Genomic DNA, 17,496 nt, shown 5'->3' on the forward strand with positions numbered 1-17,496 from the left:
CTGGTCATGTAGAATTGGTTGCACAGCTATTTTGATCTAAGTTGTAGTTATTCTAGATCACAATTTTTACATTCAGTTCTGCGTGTTAGTTAAGGATTCTTTTTGCCACTATTAATTTTTAAAAGGGTTTCTCATAGAATACAAATTAACCATTCCCCAGTCCTCCCTTCCTTTTCTCACCCCCTTTTTATCTGCAAATGTCATTGTTTGGTCTATTCTTAAAAGTAAACAATATAATACATACGGGTAGAATGTGTGGTATCCATTGATGACTGTCTGCTGATAGAAAGCTTCAATAAGCAGAAAAGGAAGGGATGCAATTTTTGCTCTGTAGTGTCCCAAGCACATACCAAATCTTTTCCAAAAGATTGGGAAACCCTCTGGAGTAAATTTGGAGAGCTGCATTGTGCTGCAAAGGGAACAAAGGAAAGGAGGATAAATAAGGTGTATTTAAAAGGCATATGTAACAGTTATATGTTTACCATGTTTTTCATTTGCAGTTTATCTAATAGTTGTGAGTTGCTTTTGCATGTCTTGGAAGTGTAGGCAGAGTAACAGAAATGGTAAAAGCTGTCCCATTCCTTCACAACTCCAAATATATTTTTCAGGAATACATTCATCTATAGGAAACATTGCTTAGTGATTTTTCTTTCTGAAACATTTGAAATGAAACATTGGTTTTTGATCGGTAAAGGAAAATAAAGTATTTCTTTTTTCTCTACATCATCAAGCACAAACACTGAAAGAAGAGAAGCTCAAATGTTTTCATTTTTTAACTGTTAAGTTTTCAAAATATTTTGCTACATGTTGTATACAGCTGCAATATTTTGCATGGAATCATAACAAAACAATAAAATAACAAAAGAACAAAGACAGGGCTTAGAATTTATCCAAAGCCAAATGAAAATAATAATAAATCTCTTAGTGTTTAGAATTAAGCCCTAAAAGGTCTATCCTCTGCCCAAGGGAATCCTGACTGTCCTTAAACATCTGCAGTAGACTGCTAAAACAGAATGCAAACGGCTTTTCATGGAGACTTCAAAAGATTCTTTGCAGTTACTTTCTATTTTCCTTTTTCTCAATGAAATAAAAAGGATGCTTTTGGAAAACACAAGTCAATTGTAGTAGATTTGCCCCTTCCAAATGCTCAAGATGCCTTTCAGTAACCGAGTCCCTATAAATAAGACATTGCAGCAGTTGTTTACTCTTGAGTCTCCTTGTTTTGATATACAGCACACCTGAGCCCCACATGAACTGTGCTTCTGCAAGTACCATTGAAATGAATAGCACTTAAGATGAAGCACTCTGAGGACTGGAGACTCTATGACATAATATATTGCTTAGCCTTATTCTTTAGTAGCTATTGATAGTTTGTTTCAGGCTATTTTCCACCTTGAGCCCTTTTGTCTTGTGATGAGAGAGCCCCTCAAGCCCTGGTTTTCTCATCTGGAGGCTTATGCCCAATCATTATGCCATATCCTAGCTGATCCGAATAGCAATTTGTGTTCTGTTGAGACACAAGTTGCCGCAGTTATGAAGTTTTGGAAATACTTTACTGTCTTCAAAGAACTACCATTGAATCTGTTCCAACAGGGAAAGCAAAGGGCAGCACATTCATATGCTTGTACACTCAGAAGTAAGTACCACAATATTCAATCGGCCTTACTGGCAGACAGCTGTGCATAAAATTGCAAACAATCAGTTCAGGTTTAACAATGGAACTGTTTTTAGAATATAGGCTTAATTCAACATTCATATTACTTACCTACATCCAAGTTTTTATCCATCTGCTTATGGCTATGTTTTTTGTGGGTTTTTTTTTTGTAAACAAGCTTTTGCACTGGCAAGTAAAGTGTGGGATAAACATTTTTACCTGTTGCAGTTTAAATATGCTATTGTTGAGGTTTGTCCTCAATAGTGGTTTTTGTAGATGTTTATAAACATATCATTGGATATATAGTGGTGAGGCTTACTCTTCAGTTAAGCACTGGAACATTTTTAGTCAGTAGGTTGGCTCCTATTCATTGAGGAGAGGCATATCTTATCATAAGAATATTGATCTATGTATGGAGAAGATGAGAATGAATCAAACATAAGTGTACATTTTGTAGGTCAGGGCCTGTTATTAGCTCCTTATAGGCAATAGAGGCCAGATGACACTGTATGTAAGCTGTTGGGAGCTCTGTAGGTAGCAGTCTATGGGAATGATTCTGCAGGTTTGATTAACAGAGCCCTGGAGACCTTAACTGGATCTTGGCATACAGGTTGCTTAATCTAAACAAAGCGTCAGAAAGATAGCCCAGGAAAACAAACCACGGATTTGTAAATATCAACTTCGTATTAGCCATTGTATAAATGTAAAGTTGTTGGGAAGTGGTTATCACAAAAAAATTATTTACATAAAGGCTGAATTTATTCTTCTGGCAGACTTTATCCAGATTGTTAAGGAAACCAGTTACGGTTTCATTACATCCCAGTTTAAGTGTTACGCTTTGTCCCAAGTGATATTTATTGATAGACATGTTCTAGTGTAGGCAGATTGATAATATTTCACTGGAATTGTGATTTTGAATAAATATGCTCTTCTCTCTCGCCAAGATAGCAGAATATTCGTCTAAAACAACTTTCTTATTTCCACTATAAAATTCTCATAGTAGCTTTTCGTTAACATTAAAAACATATTAACATTAAAAACCAGTAATAAACCCAGCAGTATGAGACAAAAACCAGTGGTGGTGGTGGTGGTGGTGGTGGTGTGTGTGTGTGTGTGTGTGTGTGTGTGTGTGTGTGTGTGTTTTGTTTAAAGGTGATGTGAATCTGTAGTTGGAATGAACAATATAAATGCAGCCTGGTGCTTAAACAATGATGGCACTGAGGGCTATCGCAACAAACCTTTCCTTATGATTAGACTATTAGAATAGTACATTGGTTTATCTCAAAGATGTTTTAAACAAGTGAGTTCATAATGCTGGTGGTTGTAGATGAGATAGAAATGCTTACTCTTTCATGAACATTCTTTCCTCACCAAAGATGTGGAAGCTTGCACAGGTGTCTGAAAGTATTAACATCTCCTCTGCCCCGCAGCTCCTGTTGTAACTTGATTTCTCTTCACCCGTGAAGTAAATCTTTGCCTTGTATTTCGTTTAAGATTCTTCTATTTGATCCATATTTATTGTCCATGGTGTAGTGTTTATGGTTAACAATCTTATGGCGTAAGATATTATATGTTATTTAATGCATAGATTGGAAGCATGCCTACTCTGTCCCTACAGAACCGGGGGGGTGGGGCAATAATGAATTTTGGGCTCAGGGCCACATTTGACTCATGATCAGTGTTAGAAACTCAGATATATAAGCTAATTGCCAAATGACACCTTACATCTAGATTATGGTCGCTGCAACAGATTGTCTAGGTGTCATTTTGTTGTTCTTGCTGCTGCAATGTAATTAGTTGTTATTATTAATATTATTCCTTTCATTTCTATGCTGCTTTATATTTTAAAGAAAAAAATTCAAAGCAATATACAACACATGGAACCATCAAATAAAACAATCCAGAATAAAACAAATTCAAGCTTCAAGGAAAATATTTTAGATCCTTCTCTAAGTGATATTTTGCTTTCCCCATATTTATTTACCTTTTAAAATTATATAGCTGCCCCATAGCAGAAGTACTTTAGGAAGCCAGTGTGATGTAGTGGTTAGAGTGTCAGACTAGGACCTGGGAGTTAAAACCACAGAAGGTGGTTAATGCATTTTGAATATGCTAAATAAACCTTGGATTCACCAGGATTTATTTATTTTTGTATTGGTGCAACATTTGCAGCATTTATGCTCATGATGAATAACATTCCACTGAAGTGAAGTTGGAGATGAAAATTAGGAATGTAGAGGCCCAGCAAGGGCAAGGGAGTAATAATGAATACTGTAAGTTTTTTGTTGAAAAATTTGAATTACTTGCCTGTGTGTATTATAGCATATCTGACAATGTGGATGTTTGTGAATAGAACACTTGGCTGGAGAAAGTTCCTCTGGCCTGTTGATGTCATGGTATTTTTAATTAACATAGGAAAATTGCACAGATTGTCTTTTTGTCCCCAATTTTCTCATGTGTGTGCATGTTCTCAGCATATTTTGTTACTCCCCTACTCTTTTCGGTGCTTCTAAATAACAAGAGTGTTTTTTAAAAATATTGTTAAGGGTTTGCATAGCTTGGAGACAACAAATGCAGTTTTCTATAGCAGGTTTCCATCTTGTTTCAACTATGCAGATAAAAAGTATTGCCAGCAAACATTTTATATACTTGAATCAGAAATGCTTGATTCTCTTTCTGTATTTAGAGGCAGCTGATGTTTTGGCATCCTTTTTACAATTTTATAATAGCTTTTCATGATGTAATTGTGACTGTTAAACAAATACAGTAGTAAAACCTGGTTTCTATGCAGGTCATTGTTCTGCTGAACAGACAGAAGAGAGGATTATGCTTTTCTGACATGATTTGTAAAATGAAAAAAACAGCAGCAACCTAAAAAACACCTTTGGGCTTAACATACTGTGTTAAAGGGTTCCCATGTAAACACAGGCTTCAAAATGCCAGGAAATTGTGGCTGTTAAGGGCCACACCCCAAACATGCATCATTAATATGGTGTGGTATCCTACCCTGTGGTTAGTTTCAGCTTCACAAGTACCTTGGAGCTGGAGGGCCGTAGGTGGCAAAGGTATGGACCCTACTCACAGATTTGTTTGTTCACTGCAACAGAAGAACAACCAGTTTTCCAAAACACATGGTATAATTGGATACATCTTTCTGCGGAAAAAAGCACCCCAGCAAAGCCTATGGAAGGAAAACACAGAACATCTGTCAGCTTGCCAGAATCCCTTATAAACTTTTAACTCATTCAGAATAAATAATTTCTCATCAATTTTTTCCCAACTTGGAGATGGACCATCCTTAAACATACCTTCAGGGCTGTCTTACCCATAGGCACTAGGGGGGTGGGGCACCGGGCTCTCAGGAGCGCTAGGCTGGGAGTCCGGGGCCCGAGAGTTGAGTCTGGGGAAGAGCCCATCTGTCGGTCGGAGCGCCAGGGTGGGCTCTTCTGTTGCAGGCGGCTCTGCGCCGTGAGTTCAGGGGCAACCGAGCCAGCGAGATGCTGAGGCGGCTGGCCGGCTCCACCCTCCTGCGCACCTGGGACTGGGCAACCGGGGGGGGGGCGCTGGGCGGATCTTTGCACCCCAGCGCTGCATATGCTTAAGACAGCCCTGCATACCTTTACACTGCCAAGTTTCAAATCGGTCAACTGAACTATAAGCCATAGATCCCCCCTTCTCTGATTTCTCATTATAATGGCAGAATGAATGAAACTTTATTTGTTTCAGCCATCGGCCACAGGCACAAAAATAAATGGCAGAATGAAATTTAGCTGACTTGTTCTTAACATTGGACCACAACTCTGGCCCTGTAATTAATTCTGTTTTATCAAGCAGTTTTATTTGTAAATAAATATAACTTCTAGGGTTATTATTATTATTATTATTTTTTAAAGCTTCATATCCTGACCTGGCATGATGGCATATAAAGTCTGGCCACATTAGGTGAACCAGACCTCTTAAAGGTAGTGAATGAACTTTCAGTGCAATATGATGCACATCTACTGTGAAGTAGGACCCCCCTGTGTTCAAATTGGGTTTATTCCCTAGTAGGTGTGTATATGATTTCAGTCTTAAGAGGTAAGAGAGAACATGCTCTCAGCCCTGCCTTTAAATTAGGTTTTAGAAATAGTGTAGCTTGAGAGCATATTTTATATTCAGAACAATTAGTAGAGCAAATATATTTGTTCCCTTGGAAACCATTTACTTTTTATAGAACCATATGGAGCATTTTCTTCTTAAGTGACTATTATAATAAAATTAACTATACAAGTGAAGCAACTTCCATTTTTCCAGCAAGTTGGGAATGCTTTGATTCTGTCCATTGTAAGCATATTTTTAAGAGGGCTTACTTCAATGCCAAATGGCTGTACTGTATGAATCTGTTTTGGAAAATGTGAGGTAAGCTTTGTTTTGAGTCTGTTTTAGTCTAGGTTGTCATTTTATCTATGCTAGACTGAGATAGTGTAATAGGAGAAGATATGCCAAGCTATATTACTATGAAAGCATGTGCAACTTTCAGTGATGGTGTAATGGTAAACTTTTTATGTACACGGGTGGTTCATGACAGCACCCCCCCAAAAAAAACTGTAAAAAATGAAGGCAACAATGTTGATCCATAATTGTTATTATTTCTCTACTCATTCATTGAACTTTCAAACTTCTTTCATCAAAAGTAGATCCTAGAGTGGCTTATCAAATGTTATATAAATGAGAGCACAACACACAAAAATAAAAAAGCATTATCAAAGTGTTAAAAACAACAGTGAAAGAGTACACTTTCTATGATCCTCAAACCAGTTCTTTGTTACAGTAATAATAGGACCTTGAACATTCAATTTCCACCAGAGGCCTATGCTAACAAATAAGCCCCAGAGCATAGGAGTCGTCTTTGCATCTAGATAGTGGGCGTACCACAGGAAGGGTGCCACTTCATAGAAGCCTTGTATCAGTGAAAGCCTTCTCCTCTCCTCCCCCACTCCCATTGGTTTATACAGGGAAAAGGTGTTCAGGGCTTTATTATGTCAATATTGAATTGAGCCTACTAACACAGCAGTGGCCAACGCAGATCCTGCAAAACATTTGTAATATGCACAGGTGTGACGGAAAAGTTTGTTTTGCTGGGCAGGTTGGGTCACCAAGTGTTTTTTGTAGATTCTGCTGCAAAAAGAGAAGACTCCCAAACCAGTTATGAGGGGTGTGGTGATAACTTGGGTCTGTTACTAGGAGTACCTCAGGAGTAGGGTTGTCAAAGGGTTGTGTAACTAACAGGAAGTACCACCTTGTTTAAGAACCAAAGTATTAAGCGGCAACAGCTGTGCAAGAACTGAGAAAGAACTGAAGTGAAATAACTGGAAATAAGCTGAGCATTTACCCTTTAGTCTAAAAAAAACAAACAAACCTGTAACATCTACCTGAAGTGAAGTAACTGAACACAAGCCACTGAAGTGTAAAAGAAGTTGTGCTTGATTAGAAGTCCATAACATCAGTTAGATTTAGTATAAATATTATTAGGTGAACGGTTTCCTGGAATAACATTATAACCTGAAGTACCCTTTGTTTTTCCTGCTTTGTGTCATAAACTTCCTTTGTTTAATAACATCTTATTTGATCAAATGCCTGAGACTCCAAGTTAGGAAGTTTCCCCTCACACAAGTCCCCCACGAGATAATCTGGGGTAATTTGTAGAAATTTTTGATAAAGTACCATGGTTGCACTATATTTAAGTGAGGGCCTGCCCAACGGCGCCAGAATGAAAAAGTGCCATTGCGCCATCGCAACAGGTGCATCAGTCAGCCATCTGGAGGTTGAGTTCTGCTCTTGCTATAGCTTCTGGATTGACTTCAAGGGTACAGAGATTACATTACAGTACTCTTAACAAGAGCCACCAAGGCAAATCCATCCCAGTCCAGAAACAGACGTAAGTGGTGTATCAGCCAGAGCTGGAAATAGGCACCCCCCCCTCTCTGTGTGTATGTGTGTGTGTGTGTGTGTGTGTGTGAGAGAGAGAGATCATCAAGAGCACACCATTCATTTAATACCTGTATACAAGAACCATATATCAACCTATCGTGCCAGGTTTCAGCCTAAGTTGTTGGACCTCATTCAACCCCTGCCCCCAGGGAGTGGTTTAGCATAAAACAGCTTCATCTGGTTATAATGGCAAGGAGGAATAGAGCTTGGTATCATCTGCATATTGGTGGCAACGAGCCCCAAATCTCCGGATGAGTGCTCTTGGCAGCTTCATACTGATGTTAAATAGCATGTGGGACAAGATTAAATCTTGCAGGATGCCACAGCATAACTGGATGGGAGACTATTAATGGCACTCCCTCCCTCATGGACTAAAAGGATGTCTCATGACAACCAGAAGTTGTGCTTTAAGTGTGGTGTTCCCAGCTCTATGGAACTTCCTATATTAGACATCGGGCAGCACTGTCCCTGCTAAATAAAAAAAATCCTTCCAGTAGCACCTTAGAGACCAACTAAGTTTGTTATTGGTATGAGCTTTCGTGTGCATGCACACTTCTTCAGATACCAACATCCCTGCAGCTTGGAGCAAAACCACCATGATGTCATGGTTGTGATTCCTAACTCACAGAGCCTCTTGAGAATACAATGGTCAATAGTATCAAAAGGTGCTAAGAGATAACAAGAAGGAATATGGTCATTTTAGGAATATGGTCCTTTGGGAGAGGGAGATTTCTGAGAGAGGGAGAGGTTCTACTCTTGCATTTCTTCCCAGCATTCCTTAATTCCTAATTGCCATGGGTTAAGTCTGACTGTCTACCCAGGAAGGGGGATGGGGTGATGCAGAATTAGGTCATCCTGTCTCATGACATAGCATTCTTGCCGTTGTCTGTTCCCCATGGCATTCCTAGTCAGCCTTTGAATCATAGTCCCAAAGAAAAATTATGATACTTCTATCTGTCTGTGTCACTCAGCATACTCTCAGTATAAATGCAAAAGTAAATGTTGGAGTCCCTGCAGATTAATTTCAGCAGCTAATACCTGTATAAACTGTTGCATAATTTAGCTGACATATAACTTTCAGGTGTAATTTTAACTGATCCCACGATCACTTAAAATAGGTAAAATATCATGCAGTTCCCGCCACAAAGCATGGTTTATTTAAGGAGCCTGTACTTCCACCCATAGCTGCCAAGTTATCCCTTTTTTTAAGGGATATTCCATTATGCTGAATAGGTTTCCTCGCGAGAAAAGGGAAAACTTGGCAGCTATGCTTCCACCTCAAGACAGCTGACCTATCCAAATTGGGAATCAAATGAATTTCATGGGCTTGCAGGTTTAGAGGTAAAGGTAGAACTGTTATAAGGGATCAATTAATGCTTTCCCATGGGAGTAGGAACACACAGGCAATCCCAGTACTGGAACGATAGCAGAATTACTATACCAAGACTGTTTATTCCATTTCCTCTGTGTGATACAATTTTACTACACCAGTCAGATGGGTGGTGTATAAATAATAAAATGGTGATGATGGTGATGGTGATTTGGCTTATGCCACCAATCTCAAGGGGTTCTCTTGCACGACAATGCTGCTTTTCATTTGTGCTGTGAAGAGCGACCCCATTTGACCAGTGGGACCGCATGGGGAGAATAAAGAGCATGGAGTCAAAAGCATGCTTTGAAAAGGGCCTAGGATGGAAAAGAAGTTCACAAGATGTAGTGCAAAAATTAATTAGGAATTGCAAGCCTCATAAATGAAGGAAATTGACTTATACAGGGTGCACCTCCCTTGCCAGTGTGGGATCTATGTGTTTAATAAGATAATTCTTAGTAATGTTGATTAATGATTAATAAATATTGATTATATATTGACATTTTTTTACTTTATTTCATTTACATTCCTAAAAATTCAGGTTTGACAACTTTGTACTCTGGCATTTAGGTAACCCTGACCTAGAGGCTCTCATTGATAATCTAAATTCAGCCTTCGTAGTATGAGTGCAATAACTAGTTGATTTAATCATTTAAAATTGCTGACGGAAGGATGGAAAGTGGGAAGGTGAATGCCATGAGTAAAGAGGTGTGGTTGCGGAGCAGTGTTTCTCAGACAGTGGGCCAGGATGCACCAGTGGGCTTTAGGCAATGTTCAAGTGGGCTTCAGTGCCATAGCCTGCCCAGTGCCTCTTCTCTTGCCTTCCCTGCCCCCAAGTCATGACATAGCCTTCAACTGATTCCAAAACCAGCTGGAGCAATGGTGGCAGGGAGAAGAGTTCAGGGGGAAAAGAAAAGGGAAAGGAAGTTCTCTTCCTCTGAGGAGAAACCACCACAGGAAGTGCTGAAGAAAATTAGGAAGGAAGCTAAAATGTTAATATGCACCATGAATGTTAATAAAAAAAAAGTACAACAAACAGGGAATAGAAATGAAAGGGATAAGGAAGGAAAGGTGTTGTAGGAGGAAGAAGTGAATATAAAAAACCAGAGAGGAGGGATGAAATACACTATTAGCAGTTGGAGGAGAATAAGGTTCAAGTTGAATGTAAAAGGTGAACGGGAGAAGAAATTACAGGAGATGGGAGGCATGTGGAGGTAGGAAGGGAAAAAGAAAAAGCCACCTTCATCCGATCAGCAAATTCTGCCTAAAATGGGGACACTGAGTCGCAATACCTCCATAGCAAATTTCTGTACTTAGCTTGAGGAAAGTTAATCGATGGAACTCCTCACCGCAAGGAAAACACAGTTGTGAAGTATTTACATATTTCCAAAGATGGATGACATATTACGGTAGTAGAAAGTGATGTCCATTATTGCCAGTTGATTGTCAAACTTGCCCACTATTTTGTAACTGCTTTTGCTCCTGCACCACCATTTTGTCACTGGCTGACCTCAGTAATTTTCAGCCATCTGAAGTGGGCCCTGGGGCTACAAGGTTTGAGAACTCCTGCTCTGGAGCTGAAAGTCTGGAAATTCCACATACATTGTGAGGCATGGATGGATTCAGGTTGAGAGGGAAAGGGAGTGGCAAAGATTACGAACATTTTTCTCCAGTAACCAGAAACTGCCTTTCTACTACAGTGATTGATGTGTAATATAGTCCTTGTAATGCTAGCATAACGTCATTGGGATGCTGAGCAAGTATAGCAGTTTCTAATTATTGACATTTCAGCTATATAAAGACAGGTTCTTAGTGGTTTAACAGATTTTTATAAGTGACTTGCATTTTATCTGTACAAGCAAAATTTGTGCAGAGGTGAGAATAAACGTTTTGAGTTTTTCTATTTTAAGAGTGATCCTAATGTCTTACATTTTACATTTGGATCCATGTGCCTTAGTATTCAACAGTATAGTATCGGTGAAAGTAATGGGACAAATTTCTACTATCAAACATGTGTGCCAAAATACAAAATGAAGAATCTCATAATTTTAAAGCAGCCTTTAAGTCTAATTTGTATTGTCAATACACCCCACCCCTTATATTGCCTCAGAAGAAGATGAAACTTGATTGAAAATGTGGTTTTGTCATGTGCGTAGCATTATAGACTTGGTTTTGCTCAAAGTATTTTCTGTCCTCTTTCAGTTTTGGCAAACGTTCTGCAGGAAGCTTCAGACGTGGCTGTGAATGCATTGTTCTAGAGCCATCTGAAATGATTGTGGTAAGCATAACTAGATGAATGTCTGTGTTAAGGAAATGTACAGTTATGTATTTGAGAAGTGTATCATTTGCCATCTTTAAAATGAGTTGCGTATATTCTGGTGTATAAGACGACTGGGCGTATAAGACGACCCCCTACTTTTCCAGTTAAAATAAAGAGTTTGGGATATACTCGCCGTATAAGAAATATGACCCTGCGTATAAGACGACCCCCGCTTTTGAGAAGATTTTCCTGGGTTAAAAAGTAGTCTTATACGCAGGAATATACAGTAGTTGCTTGGGTTTTAAAATAGGTTAATTTAATGAAGACCATGGAAAGAAAGTTCTATGTCCCTTCCAACTCTGCAATCTATGTTTCTAGAACTCCTGTCTCCTGCATCCACCTGCAACCCTTGAAAAATGTGTCTAGAAAGGGTGTGTGTGTCCTGAACTATATAGGACGGTGCTGGACAGCTCTCTGGATCCCATCCCATGTTGCCCAGGAGGAGCCCCCACCCCCAGTTGTCCGAACAGGTTTCTTTAGGCACAAGTGGCTGCAGAGGGAATGAGTCTATGGGAAACTTTCCTCCCATGAACTTTCTTAAGTTAACTTGCCTGAGGATCCAAGTCATTATGTGTACAATAGGTATGCATACAGGATAACTATATTTTATCTTTTATACAGATTAAAATTCAGTGTTGAATAAGGAATCCTAGTTTTGTAGGAATTTTAAAGATTTCTTTAAGATAGCTGGATTTAGCAACACACCTGGAGATACTGCCAGAATATCCCAAAGAACGGCAGTGCCAAAGAATGCTCCCAACTACCGCACAATTGCGCTCATTTCACACGCTAGCAAGGTTATGCTTAAAATTCTACAAGGCAGGCTTAAGCAGTATGTGGACCGAGAACTCCCAGAAGTGCAAGCTGGATTTTGAAGGGGCAGAGGAACCAGAGACCAAATTGCAAACATGTGCTGGATTATGGAGAAAGCTAGAGAGTTCCAGAAAAACGTCTACTTCTGCTTCATTGACTACGCAAAAGCATTTGACTGTGTCGACCACAGCAAAGTATGGCAAGATCTTAAAGAAATGGGAGTGCCTGATCACCTCATCTGTCTCCTGAGAAATCTCTATGGGGGACAAGAAGCTACAGTTAGAACTGGACATGGAATAACTGATTGGTTCAAAATTGGGAAAGGAGTACGACAAGGCTGTATATTGTCTCCCTGCTTATTTAACTTATATGCAGAATTCATCATGTGGAAGGCTGGACTGGATGAATCCCAAGACGGAATTAAGATTGCCGGAAGAAATATCAACAGCCTCAGATATGCTGATGACACAACCTTGATGGCAGAAAGTGAGGAGGAATTAAAGACCCTTTTAATGAGGGTGAAAGGAGAGAGCACAAAATATGGTCTGAAGCTCAACATCAAAACAACTAAGATCATGGCCGCTGGTCCCATCACCTCCTGGCAAATAGAAGGGTAAGAAATGGAGGCAGTGAGAGATTTTACTTTCTTGGGTTCCATGATCACTTCAGATGGTGACAGCAGTCACAAAATTAAAAGACGCCTGCTTCTTGGGAGAAAAGCAAAGACGAACCTAGACTGCATCTTAAAAAGCAGAGACATCACCTTGCTGACAAAGGTCCGTATACTATTTACAGGTAGGTAGCCGTGTTGGTCTGACGTAGTCAAAACAAAATAAAATAAAAAATCCTTCCAGTACCACCTTAGAGACCAACTAAGGTCCGTATAGTTAAAGCTATGGTTTTCCCAGTAGTGATGTATGGAAGTGAGAGCTGAACCATAAAGAAGGCTGATCGCCGAAGAATTGATGCTTGCAAGAAGTCCCATGGCCTGCAAGAAGATCAAACCTGTCCATTCTGAAGGAAATCAGCCATGAGTGCTCACTGGAAGAACAGATCCTGAAGCTGAGGCTCCAATACTTTGGCCACCTCATGAGAAGAGAAGACTCCCTGGAAAAGACTCTGATGGTGGGAAAGATTGAGGGCACAAGGAGAAGGGGATGGCAGAGAACTGGATGGTTGGACAGTGTTCTCGAAGCTACGAACATGAGTTTGACCAAACTGCGGGAGGCAGTGGAAGACAGGAGTGCCTGGCATGCTCTGGTCCATGGGGTCACGAAGAGTCGGACACGACTAAACAACTATACAACAACAGATGACCCTCATGGCACCTTCCAGCTCTACAAAATCTAAGTAAAAATTCTTGTCACTACATATAGGGAATATTTACATTTTTAAATACTTCCTTTTGGTGCCTGATTTCCCACTCTCTCTGCTATAATTGGATTAATCACCATATGAAACAAGGGCATTACCCCTCTTCGTATTTCAAGCAGTGGGTGTAGAGCCTCACAATACAGTATTGCAGCTAATACTACCTCACACAATACTTGCAGTAGCATTCAGAATTGGGACAAAGTTCTTTATAAAATAGTTGTTGCATGCTTTGTCATAGCTCAGAGCCTTATCAAATACAGTGTTACCTTAGCAGCTGAGCATCCAGATTTCTACCATCTCCAAAATAGAAATGGCTGTGTGGAAGATGCAAAATACAATACTTGTTGTAGGTGTGTATTAGAATATTTTTTGTGGGGGTTGACATTATTATAGTAACTTTGTGCAGTTTTCCTTCACATCTTTCTTTTTTTCTTCTTAAAATCTTGCTTGCTTTAGAGGAAATAGGATGCTGTGTTTTAGAAGAGCTAGCTCCCACAGGATGGGAGGGGTAGCTCCCCAATGACTTTTTGAGATCAGCCGGAAGGCTTCAAGTTTGCTTCCTTCAGAAATGTTCTTTTTTCTCCCCAGTAAGAAACTAGCTTTCTGTGTGAGAGAGTAAAAAACAGATGCTTCTAAATACACAGGTTTGCACAAGAACAGTAGGTCAGTTGTAGAATATAGGAATGTCAACTGAGTAATTGTCTTAATAATTATGCCTGCTCATTCTCACTATGTAGGAATAGCTTCTACTGTGGAAAATGAAAAAAGTTTTATAACTTACTGCTGATTTCTGTGAGAGTACCATTTCATGTGTTCTATCTCAAATTGAAATGAATGCCCGTGCTTTCTAATTGTAGCAGAGAAGAGGCCATCCATAACCTTATTTATTTTTATCATATTACAAAATGTATTTTTTGCTATTAAATATGCCTTTTTATCAGGTGGATTATATGGATGAAAATGAAGAATATTTCCAGCGACAAGCATCTCATAGACAATCTCGACGGAGATTTAGGAAAATCAATCAAAAAGGAGAAAGACAAACAATTATTGACACTGTGGATGCTTATCCTGTAGGGAAACCACCGTTACCTAGAGGTTATCACACGGTAAGCCATCCAGATTATTTTGATAGTGTAACTTAAATTTGAATATTAACAATTGCCAAATGCTCGTTCTCATTTTGTGAAAGATTCACATGGCCACAATTTGCCTTTCTTAAAATTTCATGTGCAGGAGATTCTTTAGCAGCTATAAAGAAGAAACTGAACTTGTAGTTAAGAGTATATTATCTGTCATTGGAATAGTTTAGAAATACTGCTTTTGGAGCAGATCAGCTTCAAAATGCCAGCTTAAAACACTATTCAAATTTTATCTCTGTAATAGATCATTGTGCTGGCTTTATTTAGTTTAAAATACATCAATAAACCAATCACTGAAACATTAAGTTCTGTGAATAGCCACTTTTTCTTGAAGCACTATCATCTGTTTAGGCCATTATTTTGCTTTATCTCTTCTCAGCATGAGAAGTAGACCAGAGCGGGTTGTTTATAATGACGTGACTAATATCAAATTGTTCTAACAAATCTACACCATGCCTTTATCATCTGAGAGAGCATTATGTCTATATTGCTTTAGCCTTCAAATTATAATTATTCTGCATTCTCAAACTGATGGAGAAAAGTCTTCACAGTTCATCACTGTAGTGTAGAATTACAAAATTGCAAACACTGATTTTCAAAATGGGAGAAACCTGTATCTGTGTTCTATGTGTGTAAGTGCTAAAGATGGCTGTTACATTAAAACATTTGTCATCGTCATCATCATCATCATCAAGTATTGTTTCTTACTAATTCACAGTATCAGCTGCACATTGCAGGAACTCATTTGGCACCAATGCAGTTCATATTAGCACTTTCCATTATGCAAACAGTATTCTAGTACATAATTGTATGGGGAATTATGGCATTTACACATACCTATAAAATTATAAATGTCTTGGGACCAGAATGTTCTCCTTGGGACTGCATCCTTCTGCATGAAGTTGCCTATCAGTCATAATCTGAAGCCCTGCTCTGTTCTGCCACCAAGGGTAATGGTAGCATGAGATTGGGCCTTTCCTTATCTGTGTAACTTTCTCTTGATAGAGGCTTGACTGGCCACATCATAAATGGTTTTTATGTGGCAGTCAATACATTTTTATTTCATCAGGCTTTGAATAAGTTTCAACTTGTAAGTTATCTTTGTTTCTTACTTTGTTTTTATTGTAGTTTTGTTGCTTTCACTTTTTTTCTAATAAGAACATGTTTTGTTAATCTGAATTGCCTTGAGGAGCAAAAGGCAGTGCCACCATATTTCTATAAATAATAATACTCAGTATTGTTGTGTGGCAACAAAAAAAACCCCTCACAATCACGTATATTGATGCTGAGTGTTGCATATTTAACAAGTATTTTAATATTTCTTTTCTCAAAGCTCAAGAGAGGTATACAATCAAGTAAAACAAACATTTGAAATTACTATAAGCACCTCAAAAATACACTTTCACTCAAAGACTTGACAAACCAGAAACATTTCACAACCCTCATGAAAAGGGAACCAGCATCTCCCTATATATTGCTAGTTCACATTATTTATCTTCACATAATTGTATTCCTGAGCTGATATGGAATACAGTTCTTCATGCAGGGAATAAAAGTCTCCCAAAATGAGTATGTGAGCTATTCTTTAGTGTTTCTGATTAACTCTGTAGGAACTCAGAGTTCCTCACAATACAAAGCCTCAGGTACATAGCCATTTGAGATTCTTCATGTGCTCTCTCCGATTTTAAAGTACTGGGGATTTCCCACTATTTCCTTTCCTAAAAATTATGTTCCTTCTTGTCAATTTCCACCTACAATTCCACCTGCAACTGTTAGCACCTATGTCTCTTCTTAATTGTCCAAGTCTTTTCTTAGATGTCTTGTGAGATTCTTCAATACTTAGGTGTTTTGCTTGTATGACAGAAGGCTTGATTTTTCAGGTTTTGATGTAACCCCAACTTTCATTGTAATTTTACGATGGACAATTTACTGAAATCTAATAAGTTGATTTGTGGTGTACTAATATGGCATACTTCTTGATCAGTTTTATGAATGACTAAAAGGAAAATGTTAATTTATGATCATATGTTCCCATTACTCAAAGTTAATCAGTTTGTTTGAGGGAAGACATGCCTCTCCAAACACATGGTAGGAACATGCAAATAACCTCATTTTAGATACGGTTTTCTTATATGTACCCACAGAGAGTTTAGAGATGCAACTCTTCCTTTTTGTGCTATACATACCAAGGCAGGAAAACATGGCTGCCAAATAAAATATGAATTTCTTTACAGTGTTCTAGTTTCTTTTAGGGTTATAATATGTAGATATACTGATTGAGATAGTATGTGTTCAGCTGACTGTGTTTCAAAGACTAGTGTACATAATGACAAAGTGAATATATGTTATGTTTTAAAGGAAAGTGCTTGACAAATACTAGCAATGCTGCTACTATACTGTTGTATGTTAAGTAGCCATATGGATCAGGGAGAGTATTTACACCAAACTCATAAGTCCATTTAAGAACCTTCCTTACATAATAGCATTAGTTTCATAATAGTACTATATGTTTTGAGCATCTCTGATAATGTTCATCTTTTCCTTTCCTCCTATATGGCATTCATTTCATTTTGGCTCACAGGAATGCACTAAACAGCAGGTATTGTAACTTATGTGTATGGTCCTCTAACCCTTTACATCCCCTCCCCCATTTTGGAGTGTAACTAATGTCTTAATACTAGTTTGCTGTTGCTAAATTTGTGCTGCATCCATTCTGTTACACTATATGATACACAGTTTACCTTCAGTTAAAATCACTCAAACTGAATGTAGATAGAGCCTAGTGACATCACCATTACTTGCATTTCAGTTTTTACCTTAAAAAAATAATACATTCATTTCCTGTGGTGGTGTC

At 38.6% G+C, this 17,496-nt stretch overlaps 1 protein-coding gene across 4 annotated transcripts in view; it reads left to right on the plus strand.

Moving 5' to 3' along the window:
• RAPGEF2 (Rap guanine nucleotide exchange factor 2) overlaps positions 1-17,496 on the plus strand; it is a 165,477-nt gene that overhangs the window by 74,605 nt on the left and 73,376 nt on the right. For 3 of the 4 annotated variants that reach the window (XM_035111547.2, XM_035111550.2, XM_035111549.2), the window contains exons 5-7: positions 11,196-11,271; positions 14,442-14,609; positions 17,224-17,241. In XM_035111547.2, coding sequence (XP_034967438.2) covers positions 11,196-11,271; positions 14,442-14,609; positions 17,224-17,241 — 262 coding nt within the window. The remainder of the gene's footprint in view (positions 1-11,195; positions 11,272-14,441; positions 14,610-17,223; positions 17,242-17,496) is intronic. The other variant, XM_035111548.2, reaches the window with a different exon arrangement.

This window comes from Zootoca vivipara, chromosome 9, assembly GCF_963506605.1.
Source record: "Zootoca vivipara chromosome 9, rZooViv1.1, whole genome shotgun sequence".
Lineage (NCBI taxonomy): Eukaryota > Metazoa > Chordata > Lepidosauria > Squamata > Lacertidae > Zootoca > Zootoca vivipara.